This window comes from Cherax quadricarinatus, chromosome 40 (genome assembly GCF_038502225.1).
Source record: "Cherax quadricarinatus isolate ZL_2023a chromosome 40, ASM3850222v1, whole genome shotgun sequence".
Lineage (NCBI taxonomy): Eukaryota > Metazoa > Arthropoda > Malacostraca > Decapoda > Parastacidae > Cherax > Cherax quadricarinatus.
Genome location: NC_091331.1, coordinates 5705637 through 5725117, shown reverse-complemented (window position 1 = coordinate 5725117; position 19481 = coordinate 5705637). Strand labels below are relative to the sequence as shown.

The following is a 19481-nucleotide window of genomic DNA, read 5'->3' as shown; positions in this document are numbered from 1 at the left end:
TACCCCACACTTAATCACTACTCTGTATATGGTAACAACTTATGCTTTGGAAAGTGATGTACAGATATTTAAGGAGTGCAGATATTTATTACACTAATAAGGACAGTATAGGGAACACTCAGTTACTTGTAAAGTACTGTTTATACAGGGTTACTACAATGGGAATAACTTAAGGCTTCGGGAGAATTGGGTTATTACAAGGATCTACTATACAATCATAAGAAATACAATACTTAACATGACCTAACCCAATTTTTTGGTATTGTGGTAGTGATATTTGTTTTTATTGTGTATCTTCTCAAACTTGGCTAACTAAAATTGCAAAGAAATATTTTAAGGAGAGAACCATAATTACAGGATTGCAAGCAACTCACAGAATGGGTTTGAGCCCCATCCGTTTTGTGCTTTATTTTGCAGGGGAAGCTATGATTAGTGAATTTACCTAAATTATGGGTACAATACTTTTAACATGTAATTGTTTGGAGCTGAAGGATAATTAAATTATGTATTTTAGGTGAACCTGGTTGGTATGCAACGCATTGGAGATTTTGTCAGCGAGGACGAGTGTTTGGGAACCAGATGTGGTGTGCAGTACATGTTACAGAAGATCCAAACTTTAGACTAAATCCACATTGGTGTAAATCGTTAGAAAATTCTGATGATGAACAAAGACCTGAGGTAGTGTATAATACTGAAGAGTCTTTTATGAGTTCACTTTTAACCTTGGATGTAAAAATAATTAAAATTTTGCTAATGCATTCATGTGCAAGAAAGAGCACATCAGTAGACTTGTTTAATTTTCAAATATCTCTCATACATATGTTCATGCATTTCACAACTAATCCACAGCTTGGAAATAAGTCTTTAAATAGCATTTTTGTCTGTCCTGAACTTTTTTTTTTTTTGTCACTGTCTTGCCAGAGGTGTGCCAGTATTACAGCTCAGGTGCCCCTCCAAACTGCAGTATCCCCACCCCTCCTTCAGCATGCAGGCACTATATTTCCTACCTCCAGGACTTATTTGGCTAACTGGTTTCCCTGAACATTTTATAAATGTTACCTTGCTCATACTCCAACAGCATGTCAAGTCATTAAAATTGCCTGCATCCACTCTTACCTAACATGTTTGCTCTTGTCTGTTGGATGTTCAAGTCCCTTACACACTAAACCTCCTTTACCCCCTACCTTCAAGCTTTCCTATGATGACCTCCCTTCTTCCCTCCACTATAGATTTATACACCCTCTAAGTCATCATGTTTTGCTCCATTCTCTTTAAATGTTAATTCACTACTGATAATCTATTGACTAATGATCCAGGACAGACCAGAACTTCATTGAAAAATTTATCTTTAAATTGTGTGTTATTCATGAATTATTCCAGCCATGGTAGTGTGACTTCTATTCTTGTACATCTCTGTGCTTCAACATTCATGTAATTTTACTTATTTTCTAGCAAATGCCAGTTTTATCAGACACTTTGAAAGATGACAGCGTATTACGAGGGGCTCCAACACAAAGGAGTTATACACAGATTTCCAGTGGTTTAACATGTGAACCCCGAGGCCATCCAAGAGAGGACCTTTGTGTTCATCCAGATTTTTCATCTCAAGTAGACCTAGAGGTTGGCATTGTTGAAAATTATTATGATGCTGAAGATCCAGCCCAAAAGGAACTGTCAACAGTAAGGTTCCATATTAGAATTTGAGATAGTGCAATTAATAAGATGTATGAATACTGAATGCTCATTAAAAACAAGATTAATGTAAAAATATTAAGCATTATCATAGAAATAATTACAACATATAAGATAGACTTGCAGTGAGTAGATGTGGGTACAACAGAGTTTGTCTTCATTTAGCATGATTGTTATGAATGATATTTCTCTCAACAGAGCCTACAGTGTATGACTCTTTCGTGTCCTGATGTAGTATCGGATGCTGTGGATACAAAGAGAATTGAGCAAGACCTGATATCATTTGAAGAAGATGCTGAAGTTGTTTCTTCTGGGGCTTCAACTCCCGAAATTATTCACTCTATACCTCAGCCACATGCAGTGGTCAGTATTCTTTTTGTAGCATCTGTGGAGACAAAGAAAGTTATTCATGGAGGCAAAAAGGGGAATGTATGAGAGCATAGTAGTACCAACACTCTTATATGGGTGTGAAGCATCAGTTGCAAATGTTGCAACGAGGAGGCTAGAGGCAGTGGAGATGTGTCTGAGGGCATTATGTGTTGTGAATACTATGCAGGGAATTCGAAGTTTGGAGATTAGAAAGAGGTGTGGGGTTGAAGTGGTTTGGACAATTAGAGAAGATGAAGCAAAATAGGATGACTTGGTGGTGGGAAGGTGGGGTTGGGGTCATGCTAGGAAAGGCTGTAGAGGGGATAAGCAAGGTTTTGTTTGCAAGGAGCTTAGATATCCTGCAGGTGTGTGAGCGTGTTAGGAGTGTGTGGAGGTAAGTGGTTTTTTACGATGGCATGCTGTTGGAATGTGAGCAAGGTAACATTTATTAAGGTATTCAGGGACACTGGTTAGCCAAACTTGAGTCCTGGAGGTGGGAAGTACAGTACCTGTGCTCGGAAGGAGGGGTAAGGATATTGTAGTTTGGAGGGGCATCTGAACTGGTATCAGCACGTCTCTGGTGACAAAGTGATAGAGTGTAATGGTGAAAGTGTCTTCTTTTTTGGGTTATCCTTCCTTGGTGGGAGACAGCAGGTGTGATAAAAGAAAAATCAAGAACACTTTAACCCGTAAACGGTCCAAAGGCATATATACGTTCATACTGTTAATGCCCCAAACGTATATAAAAGTTTCATTTTTCCTGCCTTCGAATTTGGCACAATTGGCCTGAGATACCTTGTCAGCATAGAATTGGTCTTAACACTCACTGTGCACTGTATTAAAAAAATCTAGGACCACTTAGTACCTCGTGGGAGCACCAGTTCAAATGAGCGCCAGCCAGCTAGAGCAAACAGCATGGCAGACACCTGGGATTCACTGATTTCATGTAACATTAACTCTCCCATTTTAAGAGGAAAGTGATTTTGACCCCGAGTTTAGTGGCTTTGAGGTGGATGTGGCCATAAGTGGTGAGGAAAGTATATATACGTTTGGACCATTTACGGGTTAATAGATATTCTTCAAAACTTGGAACAGTTTTAATAAAATGATGTGAGGTATAGCATTGTTTCTGGCAGTATGAGGATATGTATTTCTTATGACAATAATTTTTTCAGGAAAGTAAATTTCTTTAAATGGGAATTTTACCTAAATGAGTTTGCAGGGAGTGAGCTCTAGGTCTTGGTGCTGTATACTCGCAAATAAGTTGCACATATAAAGTAAAGTAAAAGAACACAAGTGCAACTAATGTGACTTTTTTATTGTGGCAACGTTTCGCTCTCCAGGAGCTTTATCAAGCTGTGTGACAGTTGTTGCCATAAAAAAATGTCACATTAGTTGCACTTGTGTCCTTTTACTTTACATATTATCGGTAATTCTACCAACATTATTACACACGTAAAGTAAAAAAATATTTAATGCACATTCTTGATCATCACACGTTTGTGAGCTTAGCTTGTCTTAATACTGTTATTGTTTGTGCATTTCAGACTAACTGGTTTGTGGTAATGGGAATTACTGAGTCTTTTTCTTTAACTCTTAATATATTTTTCCTAAATGATATTCTGTCTTAGGTCTTTCTCCATTTCGTACTTTCATAACTGCATTTTTTACTGGGGTTGAAATGTATTGGACTTTTCCTGATATTTAGCCAGGTTGTCCTGCAGCCATCTAGCCTTTGCAATTAGTATTCTCGTCATTTTTATACTGTCTGATTGCAAGGATATGTGGGGATTTATTCCTGTTGCCTGATCATTGATGTACACTAGGAAGACCATGGTACCCAACACTGATTCTTGTGGGATTCAGCTTGTTGCAATCTTGCATACTGATACTTCATTTTTCAAGAAGCTATTTTAATTTACTATTTAGTTTCATATTTGGCCTAGACATTATGACATCATAAAATATTTGCCTACACTAAGGAGGGGTTTGGGATATTTGCGATTTAGAGTGACATCTAAACTGTTGTATCTGCATACCTTTGGCAAAATAGTGTTATTGTGAATGATGGTGAAAGTGTTTCTTCTTCGAGTCACCCTGCCTCAGTGGGAGACGGCCAGCGTGTTAAAAAAAAAAAATGAAAATGGGAAAATAGGTGCTATAGGATACATTTTTTATGACATAAACGATAACCCAAAAACACAGAAGTGGAATAATACCATGTTAATTTTGCTTTTTAAATAATGCTTATCATTTATCACAGGTACCACTAAAAGAAATGGCTAAGGAGTCTGTTGAGTCCTTAAGAGAATCCTCAGTTGGGAAGGATCAGCAGGCAGGAAAGAAGCTCCAAAATGGACATAATGCAATTCTAAGTACTCTACAAGCTGATGCACTCAGCATTTCTAGTGGTTCATTCTCTGAGTTAGACTCTGAGGACCAGGCTATATTAAATGAATCTGATACTGAACTCTCAGATCATGAATATTATGTAGTCAACTTGCCTGAGTGCTTCAACATGAATTCTTCACACATGGGTAAGTGTTGCTTAATTAATGGCGAAGACATTACAAACTATAAGTTTATAATGGGACACTTTTTTTTAATCTCAGACATTTGACATGTGAGCTCCATAAGCTATGTTACATACCACCAGTAAAAATATTCTTTTAATTTTGTGCATAAATCTTTATATATATTTTATTTTGTGCACTTTTTTTTATATAATTTTTTTTTTTGCAAGGATACAGCAAGTCTTTCCCTAACATTCCTAAGCTGGTCCTCAGACATTGCATGTAATATGAATGGGCCTTAAACAGTATGAGAGAATAAATACTAAAAAGTACTCAGTTATTTTACCTCATGTTTTGATTATTCTGTAATCTAGCCTGGAAGCAGTAGTTTTTATTTCTTTCCCTATCCAGTGACAGAACTATTTCTGTAGCCTTTATTCCTCTTTACTATATCCCTCCCTCCGAGTTGGATGCCACTGAACAGTGAAGAGCATTGTATCCAGTAGTTTGTACTTATTAATGTACTTATTAATGTCTTATTCCCCGGGCACTGCACGACCCCCATATGTATACCTGGAGAGGGTTTTGAGGGTCAACGCCCCTGCAGCCCAGTCTCTGACCAGGGCTGGTAGATTGGTCAACATATGAACCACAGTCTGGCTAATCAGGTACTGACTAGGTGCCTGTCCAGAGCACTCTTGAAGACAGCCAGGGGTTTATTGGTAATCCCCCTTATGTATGCTGGGAGGCAGTTGAACTGTCTTGGGCCCCTGACATGCTTCCTCATGAAAATTGTTCAGTACTAATACTGTATCTCTATTGAGTTAGTTCCTATGTGTTAGAAATTGTCTTCAGCATTTCTTGTACACTTCTTTTTATTATTAGAATTATGTTGTTTGCTCCTGTAGCAGTAGACTTGAATGTGTTTTCAGACAGGTTTAAAATGACTGAGCTAAATTGGCTCTATTCTTACCTCTAAGCCATTGAAAGTGAATATTCGTGTTTAATTTTAATTTGCTTTATACCTTCAGTAATTTGTGCTAATAAATTCTCTACATTTTTTCTATGCTCTCTATATAAAAGTTAGAGCATTCATATAGACTGCTGATATTCTAAGACATATACTGTACTGTATATGAAAATGCCACATGTCACCACTCCTTTCCTGTCTTCCTGATGTTCGATTTATTTCATAAATGTTAATTGAGGCTTCAGAGTGAACGTGCCAGAGCCAAGTAACATTCAACACATTCATACATTTGAACCTGTTAATCTGTTTTATTTGTTTATTTGTCCTTCCACAAATTCTCTAGACCAGCAGCAACATCCTCATTTTGTGAGTTTTTGTATGTTGATGTATGTTTGATAGTATTTTACCCTCTAGTAAGGTATATTATTTCTGACAACTGGTTTTACATTAATAAGTTTAATTTTGTTATGAAATTTGGTATGTAGCATACTATTTATTTTTTTTTTTATTATCACACTGGCCGATTCCCACCAAGGCAGGGTGGCCCGAAAAAGAAAAACTTTCACCATCATTCACTCCATCACTGTCTTGCCAGAAGGGTGCTTTACACTACAGTTTTTAAACTGCAACATTAACACCCCTCCTTCAGAGTGCAGGCACTGTACTTCCCATCTCCAGGACTCAAGTCCGGCCTGCCGGTTTCCTTGAACCCCTTCATAAATGTTACTTTGCTCACACTCCAACAGCACGTCAAGTATTAAAAACCATTTGTCTCCATTCACTCCTATCAAACACGCTCACGCATGCCTGCTGGAAGTCCAAGCCCCTCGCACACAAAACCTCCTTTACCCCCTCCCTCCAACCTTTCCTAGGCCGACCCCTACCCCGCCTTCCTTCCACTACAGACTGATACACTCTTGAAGTTATTCTGTTTCGCTCCATTCTCTCCACATGTCCGAACCACCTCAACAACCCTTCCTCAGCCCTCTGGACAACAGTTTTGGTAATCCCGCACCTCCTCCTAACTTCCAAACTACGAATTCTCTGCATTATATTCACACCACACATTGCTCTCAGACATGACATCTCCACTGCCTCCAGCCTTCACCTCGCTGCAACATTCATCACCCATGCTTCACACCCATATAAGAGCGTTGGTAAAACTATGCTCTCATACATTCCCCTCTTTGCCTCCAAGGACAAAGTTTTTTGTCTCCACAGACTCCTAAGTGCACCACTCACCCTTTTCCCCTCATCAATTCTGTGATTCACCTCATCTTTCAAAGACCCATCCGCTGACACGTCCACTCCCAAATATCTGAATACATTCACCTCCTCCATACTCTCTCCCTCCAATCTGATATCCAATCTTTCATCACCTAATCTTTTTGTTATCCTCATAACCTTACTCTTTCCTGTATTCACTTTCAATTTTCTTCTTTTGCACACCCTACCAAATTCATCCACCAATCTCTGCAACTTCTCTTCAGAATTTCCCAAGAGCACAGTGTCATCAGCAAAGAGCAACTGTGACAACTCCCACTTTGTGTGATTCTTTATCTTTTAACTCCACGCCTCTTGCCAAGACCCTCGCATTTACTTCTCTTACAACCCCATCTATAAATATATTAAACAACCACGGTGACATCACACATCCTTGTCTAAGGCCTACTTTTACTGGGAAATAATTTCCCTCTTTCCTACATACTCTAACTTGAGCCTCACTATCCTCGTAAAAACTCTTCACTGCTTTCAGTAACCTACCTCCTACACCATACACCTGCAACATCTGTCACATTGCCCCCCTATCCACCCTGTCATACGCCTTTTCCAAATCCATAAATGCCACAAAGACCTCTTTAGCCTTATCTAAATACTGTTCACTTATATGTTTCACTGTAAACACCTGGTCCACACACCCCCTACCTTTCCTAAAGCCTCCTTGTTCATCTGCTATCCTATTCTCCGTCTTACTCTTAATTCTTTCAATAATAACTCTACCATACACTTTGCCAGGTATACTCAACAGACTTATCCCCCTATAATTTTTGCACTCTCTTTTATCCCCTTTGCCTTTATACAAAGGAACTATGCATGCTCTCTGCCAATCCCTAGGTACCTTACCCTCTTCCATACATTTATTAAATAATTGCACCAACCACTCCAAAACTATATCCCCACCTGCTTTTAACATTTCTATATTTATCCCATCAATCCCGGCTGCCTTACCCCCTTTCATTTTACCTACTGCCTCACGAACTTCCCCCACACTCACAACTGGCTCTTCCTCACTCCTACAAGATGTTGTTCCTCCTTGCCCTATACAGAAATCACAGCTTCCCTATCTTCATCAACATTTAACAATTCCCCAAAATATTCCCTCCATCTTCCCAATACCTCTAACTCTCCATTTAATAACTCTCCTCTCCTATTTTTAACTGATAAATCCATTTGTTCTCTAGACTTTCTTAACTTGTTAATCTCACTCCAAAACTTTTTCTTATTTTCAACAAAATTTGTTGATAACATCTCACCCACTCTCTCATTTGCTCTCTTTTTACATTGCTTCACCACTCTCTTAACCTCTCTCTTTTTCTCCATATACTCTTCCCTCCTTGCATCACTTCTACTTTGTAAAAACTTCTCATATGCTAACTTTTTCTCCCTTACTACTCTCTTCATATCATCATTCCACCAATCGCTCCTCTTCCCTCCCGCACCCACTTTCCTGTAACCACAAACTTCTGCTGAACACTAACACTACATTTTTAAACCTACCCCATACCTCTTCGACCCCATTGCCTATGCTCTCATTAGCCCATCTATACTCCAATAGCTGTTTATATCTTACCCTAACTGCCTCCTCTTTTAGTTTATAAACCTTCACCTCTCTCTTCCCTGATGCTTCTATTCTCCTTGTATCCCATCTACCTTTTACTCTCAGTGTAGCTACAACTAGAAAGTGATCTGATATATCTGTGGCCCCTCTATAAACATGTACATCCTGAAGTCTACTCAACAGTCTTTTATCTACCAATACATAATCCAACAAACTACTGTCATTTTGCCCTACATCATATCTTGTATACTTATTTATCCTCTTTTTCTTAAAATATGTATTACCTATAACTAAACCCCTTTCTATACAAAGTTCAATCAAAGGGCTCCCATTATCATTTACACCTGGCACCCCAAACTTACCTACCACACCCTCTCTAAAAGTTTCTCCTACTTTAGCATTCAGGTCCCCTACCACAATTACTCTCTCACTTGGTTCAAAGGCTCCTATACATTCACTTAACATCTCCCAAAATCTCTCTCTCTCCTCTGCATTCCTCTCTTCTCCAGGTGCATACACGCTTATTATGACCCACTTCTCGCATCCAACCTTTACTTTAATCCACATAATTCTTGCATTTACACATTCATATTCTCTTTTCTCCTTCCATAACTGATCATTCAACATTACTGCTACCCCTACCTTTGCTCTAACTCTCTCAGATACTCCAGGTTTAATCCCATTTATTTCCCCCCACCGAAACTCCCCTACCCCCTTCAGCTTTGTTTCACTTAGGGCCAGGACATCCAACTTCTTTTCATTCATAACATCAGCAATCATCTGTTTCTTGTCATCCGCACTACATCCACGCACATTTAAGCATCCCAGTTTTATAAATTTTTTCTTCTTCTCTTTTTTAGTAAATGTCTACAGGAGAAGGGGTTACTAGCCCATTGCTCCCGGCATTTTAGTCGCCTCATACGACACGCATGGCTTACGGAGGAAAGATTCTTTTCCACTTCCCCATGGACAATAGAAGAAATAAAGAGGAACAAGAGCTATTTAGAAAAAGGAGAAAAACCTAGATGTATGTATATATATATGCATGTGCGTGTCTGTGAAGTGTGACCAAAGTGTAAGTAGGAGTAGCAAGATATCCTTGTTATCTAGTGTGTTTATGAGACAGAAAAAGAAACCAGCAATCCTACCATCATGCAAAACAGTTACAGGTTTCTGTTTCACAGTCATCTGGTAGGACGGTAGTACTTCCCTGGGTGGTTGCTGTCTACCAACCTACTACCATAGCATACATAGCATACGTAGCATACATAGCAATGTAATTGTCATTATGTAATTTTCTTTTATTTTAGTTGGTTCTGTTCCTCATTCATGATGTCTGAAAGAAAAACTGGCATATCCATTATTGAAGGGAAATTTATTATGTGGCCTTTGAAGGAAATTCATAATCTTTAAGGTGAATGTTAGGATTGTGTATAATGGTCATTGGTGGATGTTACTGCTTTGTTGTATTCCAGTTGCTCTGTAAACCGTTTAACTTGTTTTTGGTTGGTGGTTCTTCAGTTCTTAAACTTTAGTGATACTTACATTTCTATTTCAAATTCCTGGCCATCTTCGATTTCCTTGATCCTGAGTGTACAACAAACTTTTTCTACATTTTTTATTTAATTTTATTATGTTGTTCTGTAATTCTGCATGTATGTTTCATGTGTTTTTGCCCTATATGCAGCATTCTTGAACACATACCTTACTGTCAACAGATCTTGTGGGAGCTGAACTGCTTGAATCATCTGAAACTGCACCTGACATTTATAATGAAGCTGAGCTACCAAATTCTGCTTATCACGAAGCTGATCGCCCTGAATCTCCTGGCTTCCTTACAGCAGATGAAGATGATCGCACTACTACAGCAGTTTCTGAATTACCAGATGATCAGACTGAGCGCATACCTGTGACTTTATCTTCATCAAATGCTAGTAGAGAGGACAGCGATGCAAGAACAGTTGAGGTATTCCCAGCTGAAAAATCTACAACACAGGATTGTATTAGATCTCAGAATGATGATTCTCACAAAACTGAAATTAATAAAACCTCAAATCCTCATCCTCCTCCTGAAACAAAGCCATTTATGGAAATACCAGCTGAAGCTCTGAGAACGAACTTAGCATACACTGTTCATAAACAAATTCGGACCAGTGTTGGTGGTTCTGATCCTGATGCTCACTCGCAAGAGCAGAATCAAGCAACATGGGTAACTGGATCAGATGATGTTCAGGGTGTTGTTTGTGAACAGCCAAGCTCAGCTCAAGTAAGTTTTTCTGAGGAAGCCTCTTGTAGTTAACACATTTTTTTGTATTTCAGTGAGCATTACCAAGATAAGCATAAAGAAATATGATTAATGTTACAAAATCTAGATTAGAGTTTGCTAGTGTATTGCTACATTGCACCACTGACATTAATTGATAATTTCTTGCATTTTTTTATGAAACTGGCCATATCCTACCAAGGTAGTGACCTAAAGAGAAAAACAAAAGTTTTTCTTTTTAAATTTAGTAATGTACAAGAGAAGGGGTTACTAGCCCCTTGCTCCTAATTTGTTGCTTGTATTCATGTGAAAATAAGTGAAGATGCAGTTCTAACCCTGAACCTTTGAACTGTTGGAAACACTGGTGTGCAATGTCAGGGGTAACTTTTCACCACATTTATTAGTCACTGGTACTGTATAGAATTTTTAATAGTTTAATTGAAGGTGGTAAGAAGACAGTAAATGCAGGGAAGCCACTATTGGAATATTTCACCCCTCCCTGGGGGACTCTTTATTGAGTACACAATGAATCCCTTTTCTCCTTGGGTAAAACATTTTACCAGTAAAGACTGCCTTCATTTAATGTCTTTTTACCATATGTTCATATACACATTAATTCTACAGGCTTTTAACTCGCCAGCCAAAACAGGAAACATTCGTATTGTTATTTTTTAGAAAAAATACGTAATTGGTATGTATGTGTGTATTTTTTTTTTATAGAAAAATGGTAACTGGTGTGTATGTAGATTTTTGCCTTGAACAGTTAGCTAAATAACTGTACAGTAATAAGAACTAAAGACCTGCAACAGGCCTTTTAAAACAGCCAACCACCTCTGTATTAGACCATATCATTTGTCAAGAACCAAAATGATTATTCTGAATCTCAAGTGCAGTATCATATTTGGAATTTGCTGTGCTCAACAGTGTAAAGTTTCTAATGTATTGAAAATGTATATAATGAACATTATACTTTACTATGCTTTACTTACTCCAAAAGTAAGAAATCCTTTTAACTATTATTTCAGCATAAAGAACCTGGACGCACCTCCAGGATAAGAAGTGGTGCGGCACTGAGTGATGATAAAGAGGCAGCGACAAAGCAAATCCCTGAGTTGCGGGAGCTTCCTGTTGACCTTGTAGGTGCATTGCCAGATGAACTGGTAAGCATCATCCCTGAAGACCTGGTGCGTGGAGTGTGGAACACAGCTCGCACCTTAATAACTCGCATAAACCAGGTCAGGAATGTGTTTCTGATCCTTGTTTTGTGTAAGCATAAATGCTTTATCTCCTATATGAAGTATGATCCATTCAAAGCATCTAGTCTTTACAAATGTTATAAGTATCATAAACCTCTAAATTTTAAAAAGTCCATTTTATTTTTATTTTTAATGTGTTACCATTATTATTGTTTATTTGATTTGATTTTCAGTGTAACAAGTATCAGGTAGAAGTATTATTATGACTATCTTTATTACTAAAGCCAAAGTGCATTGTTGATGAGGGGATCCTGCCATGGGAAAATGAGAAAAATTTATATAATCATTATATGAGTACAGTATTCATTTTCTACAGTCCAAACTTTAGATACTCTGCTGTTTATAAAATGTGGGGGAGGAGGGGGGACAGTAATCTTTGTAAGTTATGTTAGTGCTCTAAATTAGATTAGATTAATTATCCACACACAAATAACCTGTATTTAGGAGACAGAAGCTTACGATGATGACTTGGTCCAACTTGGAACATTTACTAGTCACACTAACACATGATGGTGAGGTTGCCAGTATGTGTAAGCGAGGGGGACAGGGATGGGACAGAATTGAAGAATATAGGTTTCAGATTTATGCAGTGTATAGATTTATCATCCCTTACATCTTTACAGATACCTTAAGCATTACATGAGCATTTTGTAGAAAGATGTATGTACAGTATAGAATAAAAATATACAGATGTTATTCATCAGCTCTTTTTGCCAAAGACTGGAAGAAATCTTGTGCATTAATTCTACACACAATAGCATCAGTCCTACAGGTTTTCACCATTCATTAATTCCTGAACTGTTTATTAATTCTAAAGTAGATTTTTCTATCAAAGTTTTATGTTACAACCTCTTCCCTGACTTCCATATAATACCAAAAATATAATTAATTTTGTGAGCTGTTGGTTCTTCCATACTCTTTAAATTCTTGTCACAATTTAATTAATTTGAGAAGTTTGTTTGTATTTTATATTTTTTTTTCACAAAGAGAATATATATAAAAGTATTCAAACATAAAAGTTTTGAAAGATTTATCATTAAAAAGATGTTTAGGGTTTTGCCTAGGTCCTTAAAATTAGGCATTAAATTCTTGGAAATTTGATAGCATTTCTTTGTTATTTCCAGATAGAGTATTCTAAACTGTGGAGAGTTTGTTCCACTTTTATATAGTTTTCAGTTTAAACTTCTTTTATTTTTATTGTCTACAGGAAATGCTGTCACCATCTGCTGACTCTCCAGGGCGCGTATATCGTACTGATGACAATCCAGCAAATGAATCTCAGTGCCCCCAACCAGAAGTCACTCCAGAGCCTGTAGCAACAGTGCAAGAGAGCACTCCCTCACAACCTGAGGTAAACCAGTGCAGTAGACCTCCTTTGACCAACATCCCCGACAACTTAATGTTAAATGAGCACAATAGACCTCAGTCATCCAACACTCCCACAACCTGAAGTAAATGGGTATAATAGATCAAAATCAACCAACATAGTAGACTTGCCTCAGTCCACAGTCTTCCCCAAAATCTGATGTAAATGAACACAAATAGATCTTCAACCCACATTACCCCACAACCTAAGGTAAATACACACTGTAGGCCTCTTTGAGCCAACACTATCCTACATCTGAAATTAAGTGAGCAAAGTAGACCCACCTCAACCAGAATTCCTCCACAACCTGAGGTACATAACCACAGTGGATCAATTTCTATTTACCTGTTATATACCAAAATTATTGTAAATACAGTATCTCCTTTGGGAGTTCATAAATGATATGATCATTCAGGTTTTTGGCAGGCCAATTTTAAACATCTAGTAATAACCTGTGTATCAGTTATCTGACAAATGATCATCCATCCACTAATGAAGACAAACAAATAATTGCTGAAATTTAGCTTATAAAGTCGTATTTATTAATTTTTAATTTTTTTACCCAATTTAACACATCGGCTGTTTCCCACCAAGGAAGGGTGACCCAAAAAGAGAGGGGAAAAACCCCCCAAAAAAAGAAAAAACTTTCATCAGCATTCAACACTTTCACCATCATTCATACATAATGATATAAACACACAAAACAATCATGTTCAAGAAATCAGTCTTTTTTTTTTTTTTTCTTCTTTTTTTTTTTTTCTTTTTTTTTTTCTTTTTTTTTTCAATTATCGTTTTTCCAGCAAGATGGGTGATTCGAATAAGGCAGCTAATCTCCTATGGATAACAAATTGTGATACATCCAAATTTGAAGTTATGGTAAAAAAAAAAATAATAAGGAATTTTTCCACAGCAAGAAAGAACTCCACTGCCACCTCCAATGCAACAGCTAGAAGATATGGGTTTCAGCAACCGTGAAGTTAACCAGCGTCTTCTTACCAAGTACGACAATGATGTTTCCTGTGCTGTTGCAGAGCTTATTGTTCTCAATTGTCAATGAACCATATGCTATTTTGTCCATTTATTGCCAGTCATTGGAAATATTAAACAGTGATTAGTAGCAAAAGCCTGTTAGTACTGTATACAACACTTTATTAGAATTATATAAATGGTATATAATACTAACAAGTAGATGAGTAAGATGCATGTGCTACAGTTGGGTATCTTTAGTGTTGAAACGTTTCACCTACACAGTAGGCGTCTTCAATCTCCTCTGTATTTCACTGAAGCTCACTGTGTGGATGAAATGTTTTGATAATAAAGATACCCGACTGTTGCACACGTCTTGCTCATTTACAGCACTTCAAGTTTGTTGTACTCACAGAAATTACTGTGTTTTTTAGGGTTTCATATCTACAGTAGCTAGTGTTTAGTGTGGTCAGTTGGGAAGCCTATTTTTCTGTTCTCAATAAATTGCTTATAATGTAACACTACTTTTTTTAATAAAGCAAAACAAACATCCCATAGTGGGACCATATTTATGCATAGCTTTTATATAGTTATGATGATTTAGAAAATATTTTTCCATAGTATTGATTAAGGATATGATTGAATTGCAGCATGGCTCTGCTCACCATGATCTTTATGTTGTGCTAATAATGGCACTTTGTTGTTAGTCAAAATGTCAGATATAAAAATGATGCAGTACCCCAACAATTTGCTATTCATGCAGCATGCCAGTCTGTCAGATGCTGATATTACAGTATTTGGCAGTATTGTTCATTGGTGTTGAATATGTGTTGTGTTGCTCTCATGTCTTATAGAAGCTGGAGGAGCTAATAAGTGTGTTTGTTCAGGCTTTAAATTTATAGAATGATTAAAGAAACAAGAACGTTTAAGACTTCTGTATGGTACCTATTGTACTAGCAACATTTTTTAGTGTAATTGAGGGCATTAAGGTGCTCGAGCATCTGGACAGAATGGATGCTGAAAAATGAATACTCTAAAGAAATAAGTGGAAGAGAGAATGCATAAATCTATGTTAGGCCACCAAATTTCAGAATAGCCTTCACGAACCTCAAAGAATCCTTTAGGATTTTGTACATAACATAATGTTAAATTCTTTTTAGGACATGTAGCACCATCATGGAACCCCCATTTGTTCAAGCTCATTCAGAATCTTGAAAAGTTCCAAAGGTATGAAACTAGACTTAATTGCAAAGCTGAGGGATATATTCACTATGATGATTGACTAATGGGATTGAATATAAAAATTCAAAGAGAAAAAGACTTTGGAGAATTGTTTTTATATACTAGATACTAGGGGAAATTGATGCAGCAGATAGTAACACTTTAAAGGAACTTAATTGAAAGCTTAAAACAGATTTTTTTTTAAAAAGGAATTAGCAAGTACTTTTTCTATCTTGATGTGGTAGATACCACTAAGTGGAATGAACTGGCTGTAGAAGTGGTGGAGGCAGATTCTATGTACAGTCTTATGATAGGGCTCAAGTAGCTAGAAACCAGTAATGGCTGCTAATAAATCTTAAAAAATTGATCCCTTGCAAAGATAAATCTCTGATTACATACATTCAAAAAGATCCAAGTGTTCACAAGAAGACTGGTTCCAGAATCATTGGAGAGAAGAAAGGTTAGGAGCTCCACTCGATGTAACTAACAAAAGAGGAGGACCAGGGGGGTCATGATTATGATAAACAATAGAGACCTCACTTTACATCCATTAAAGCAACTTGCCTTCAGCAGATTTATTAAATCAACTTTAATTATACTTCCTTTAGCACTCTCACCGTCCTTACTAACTCTACTTCTGTTATACTCTTCACCCTCGCTGGTCTCTGATAAGGCATATTACACTTTTAGGACACCCTACCCTGTTAGTGCTGTATGACCCTCGTGAGTTTAGCTCCGACGATTCATGTCTGTTTTTCCCCTCTGCCAAGCACAAAAGCTCAAGATACCTACAGTATCTTCTCATGCTTCTCATGTTCTGATAGTTCTAAATCCTATGACGATGTCAGGTTTGCTGCTGTGTTTCCGGACAGTGTTGTGCAAGGGCATTTGTTGGAATCAGCTAGCATTTTCACTGTTGAACTGTCAGCAGTTCTCATTGTTGTCATACATATTGCATACCTGTCTACCTTGATGTTTGTAGTAGTTTCAGACTCCTTTATTGCAATTCAAACAATCGGAATATTTGATTCTCCTCTTCCTCAAGTTTGTCGTATTCAATTGTGGTTGCGCTGCATTTCTAGTAAAAACAGACATCGTTTTTTTTTTTTGCCGAGTCTCAGGACGTGTTGATGTTTGGGGCAACAAGCAGGCTAATTCTGGTGCAAGGTTAGCTGTTCAGGACCTCCGCATTTCACATAGGGATATTCCATTCTCAGACTATTTTACAGTAATCTCTTAGACACCTTTTCAACTGTTGGCAACAATGATGGTCCGAGTTGATTCATAACAGATTATATTACATCAAGCCTTGTTTAAATTTCTGATCATTTTATTATCGCTGTTGTGTTTGGGAGACTACCCTCTCCCATCTTTGTATCGGACACACACACACACACCTCACCCATGGGTTTATCATGGAGAAGTGCCCAGTGCCACTTCGTGAGAATTGTCAAATTCCATTTTCTGTTTACTATATAGTACTACTATTAGATTTCCTTGTCTACCAGCGAGCACACAGGATTTAACTCCGGTATCATCACCACTTTAACACCCTTACTTTAGCTGCCCTCATTGCTGACAGCCCTACCTTTGATGAAGACTTCCTCTTTTTGTCAGTGATAGCACTACACTGACTTTGATTTTACTTTCCTTTAGCACTCACCACCACCTTTACTGATTCTACCTCTAGCATACTCTTCATCTTTGCTAGTCTCTGTCCTAGTATAGTATGTCTTTAGCACATCCCACCCTGCAGCGCTGTATGACCCTGGTGGGTTTAGTGCTTAATTCTGATTATAATAATAATATGACAAAATTCTCAGAGCGTTAAAGTGGATAGAGGTGGCTGTTTGAAATGAGAGAGGGCATCAGGGGACATAGATGACAGTTTAAGATGCAAAGATATTAGAAAAAAGTTTTTCTGTGTCAGGGTAGTAAGTGGCAGAAACTAGATATAGAAGCAGTGGAGGTAAATTCCATTCATAGTTTCAAGAGTAGGCATGATTGGGTCCTCAAGAAATCAGTAAAACCAATCACTTGTAGTTAAGAGCTGGTATCAAAAGCTATGCCTAACTGCAAACAATCAGTTAAGTAGAGTATGTAAAAATGTATACTACTGTATTTAGTTTGTCCTCTACCAGAGATGAAATAACAAAAAGTCATGAATGGAGACTATGGCCCAAATGATCCTTGAGGATATCAGGAAACCTTTCTTTAACATAAGAATTGTTAAGAAGTAAATTAGCTGAACAATGATACTGGAAGCAGACCCTTTCTCTCTAGTCATTGACCATCCAGCACAAGACCCCACACTTATAAATGTGCATACACTATACTACTACAAAACATTCAAACATTGTCATGTAATTTCTTTTCAGTTGGTTCTGTCATATGACTTCTATACTTTTAATAAATATACCTGTGTTTAAAGAATTTGCTAGATATTATCGTGTTTAAAGAACTCTACATATTATCTTGTTTAAAAAATTTGCTACATATTATCTCACCATGTTAACATCACTGTTTTCAAATATTTATTGTTTCTTGCAAGCTTTTGCTTGGTCTTATCAAATTTTTAGACCCTCCCTCCCTTTTTTTTTTTAATATATCAGCCATTTTCTGCCAAAGTAGGGTGACACCAAAAAAAAAAAGAAAAAAGATGGTGAATGTGTTTTCTCTTTTTTGATCACCCTACTTCAGTGGGAGAGGCCAGTGTGCTGAAGAAAAAGTTTGAAGCTCAAAAGACATTTTGTTTAATTGAATCACTGTCACAAGCAATAGAAACAAAATTGTGTACAATTCCACATTTATTCTCAATGTATCAATGTTCAAGCTTCTACTCCAGATTCTCTTAGTATGTTTAAGCTGAAGATCGGTGAATCATTGCCCACAGATTCTTGCTTTGCCAGTGCCTGTTGACTTTGAATATCACTAGCATCTCTCTTGTTTGAATACCACTAGCAGTTTTCTTGATTTGAATATCACTGGCCATTTTCTTGGTTGCCATGATTAACATGCAGTGATGAGGGAGGGATGGTTGTAGGAAAATTTTGGTTGCAGTCAAAATTTTTATTTGTCAAATATATCTAGTACTTACAGCTAGTGCTCCTGGACATCAGGGGCATAATAAAATGTTTAAAACATGTTTTTCATAAGCAAATTGTTTTCCACAGCTTGTGTGTAGTTTTGTAAGATGTATTTGTCTAGCAATTTGTAAGAATTATTTTGCAGAAAGGAATGTATTCTTGTATTTTACAGTTAATTTCACAAATAATTATAAATGATTGTGTTGAATTACTTAAGGTTACTAATATTATGTAAAGAGAGTTGAGCTTTGGCTTCATTTTATCAGTTTCATATGAACATTTATTTTTGGTATCGCATATACATATTTATTTGCAGTATTTATTACATAAGACATATGATTATAACAGGTAGTCACTTATGGTTGAGAGTTCAAGGCTGTGTTCCTTTACATGGAAAGGTCTTAATGGAATCCAGAGTTAATGTTCAAAGTCTTTGTGATTGTATTCTGCTGTAATTTTAATCAGATAAATTGGCTAAATAGAGCGTGAATTTGGATTTTGTAAATTACAAATGAAAATGGCAGCACTAGGATATAACTAACTGCCAAATTTTATTGTGAAGTATGTCAAATAATTTGTTTAGCATTTACTGATGTTAAGATTAAGTCAAGAGTGGGATGATGAATGGGCAGGCTTTTGTTTTGACAAAAACTTTAAATACAATTTACATATACGTAAAGAATAGTGTCAGGTAATCTGTATTTTTTTATCATACGAATTGGCTGGATAACAATGCTGTTATTTATTATTGCCACTTCGTAAGTTTTACGAGGCTCTTGTAATGTTTGCACTTATACCAAAAGCAAGAGTTTTGCAAGTAATTTCAATATTTTATATAAATGATACTTTTAATGAAAGAACCTCTGCCAAATGATCCTGCTGTGTGTGTAGTGTGTGTAGTGTGTGTGTGTGTGTGTGTGTGTGTGTGTGTGTGTGTGTG

General features: G+C 37.1%; 1 protein-coding gene across 5 annotated transcripts in view; it reads left to right on the top strand.

Moving 5' to 3' along the window:
- The window catches only part of LOC128687371 (next to BRCA1 gene 1 protein), a 60991-nt gene that overhangs the window by 39470 nt on the left and 2040 nt on the right, over nt 1-19481 (top strand). For 3 of the 5 annotated variants that reach the window (XM_053774809.2, XM_053774808.2, XM_053774805.2), the window contains exons 11-18: nt 515-678; nt 1453-1680; nt 1891-2055; nt 4325-4598; nt 10102-10649; nt 11672-11881; nt 13110-13253; nt 14179-19481. The exon at nt 14179-19481 is cut by the window's right edge and continues 2040 nt beyond it. In XM_053774809.2, the coding sequence (XP_053630784.2) occupies nt 515-678; nt 1453-1680; nt 1891-2055; nt 4325-4598; nt 10102-10649; nt 11672-11881; nt 13110-13253; nt 14179-14325 (1880 nt within the window). In that variant the 3' untranslated portion in view covers nt 14326-19481. Of the gene's footprint in view, nt 1-514; nt 679-1452; nt 1681-1890; nt 2056-4324; nt 4599-10101; nt 10650-11671; nt 11882-13109; nt 13254-14068 lie in introns of all 5 variants that reach the window. The other 2 variants (XM_053774806.2, XM_053774807.2) reach the window with 2 other exon arrangements.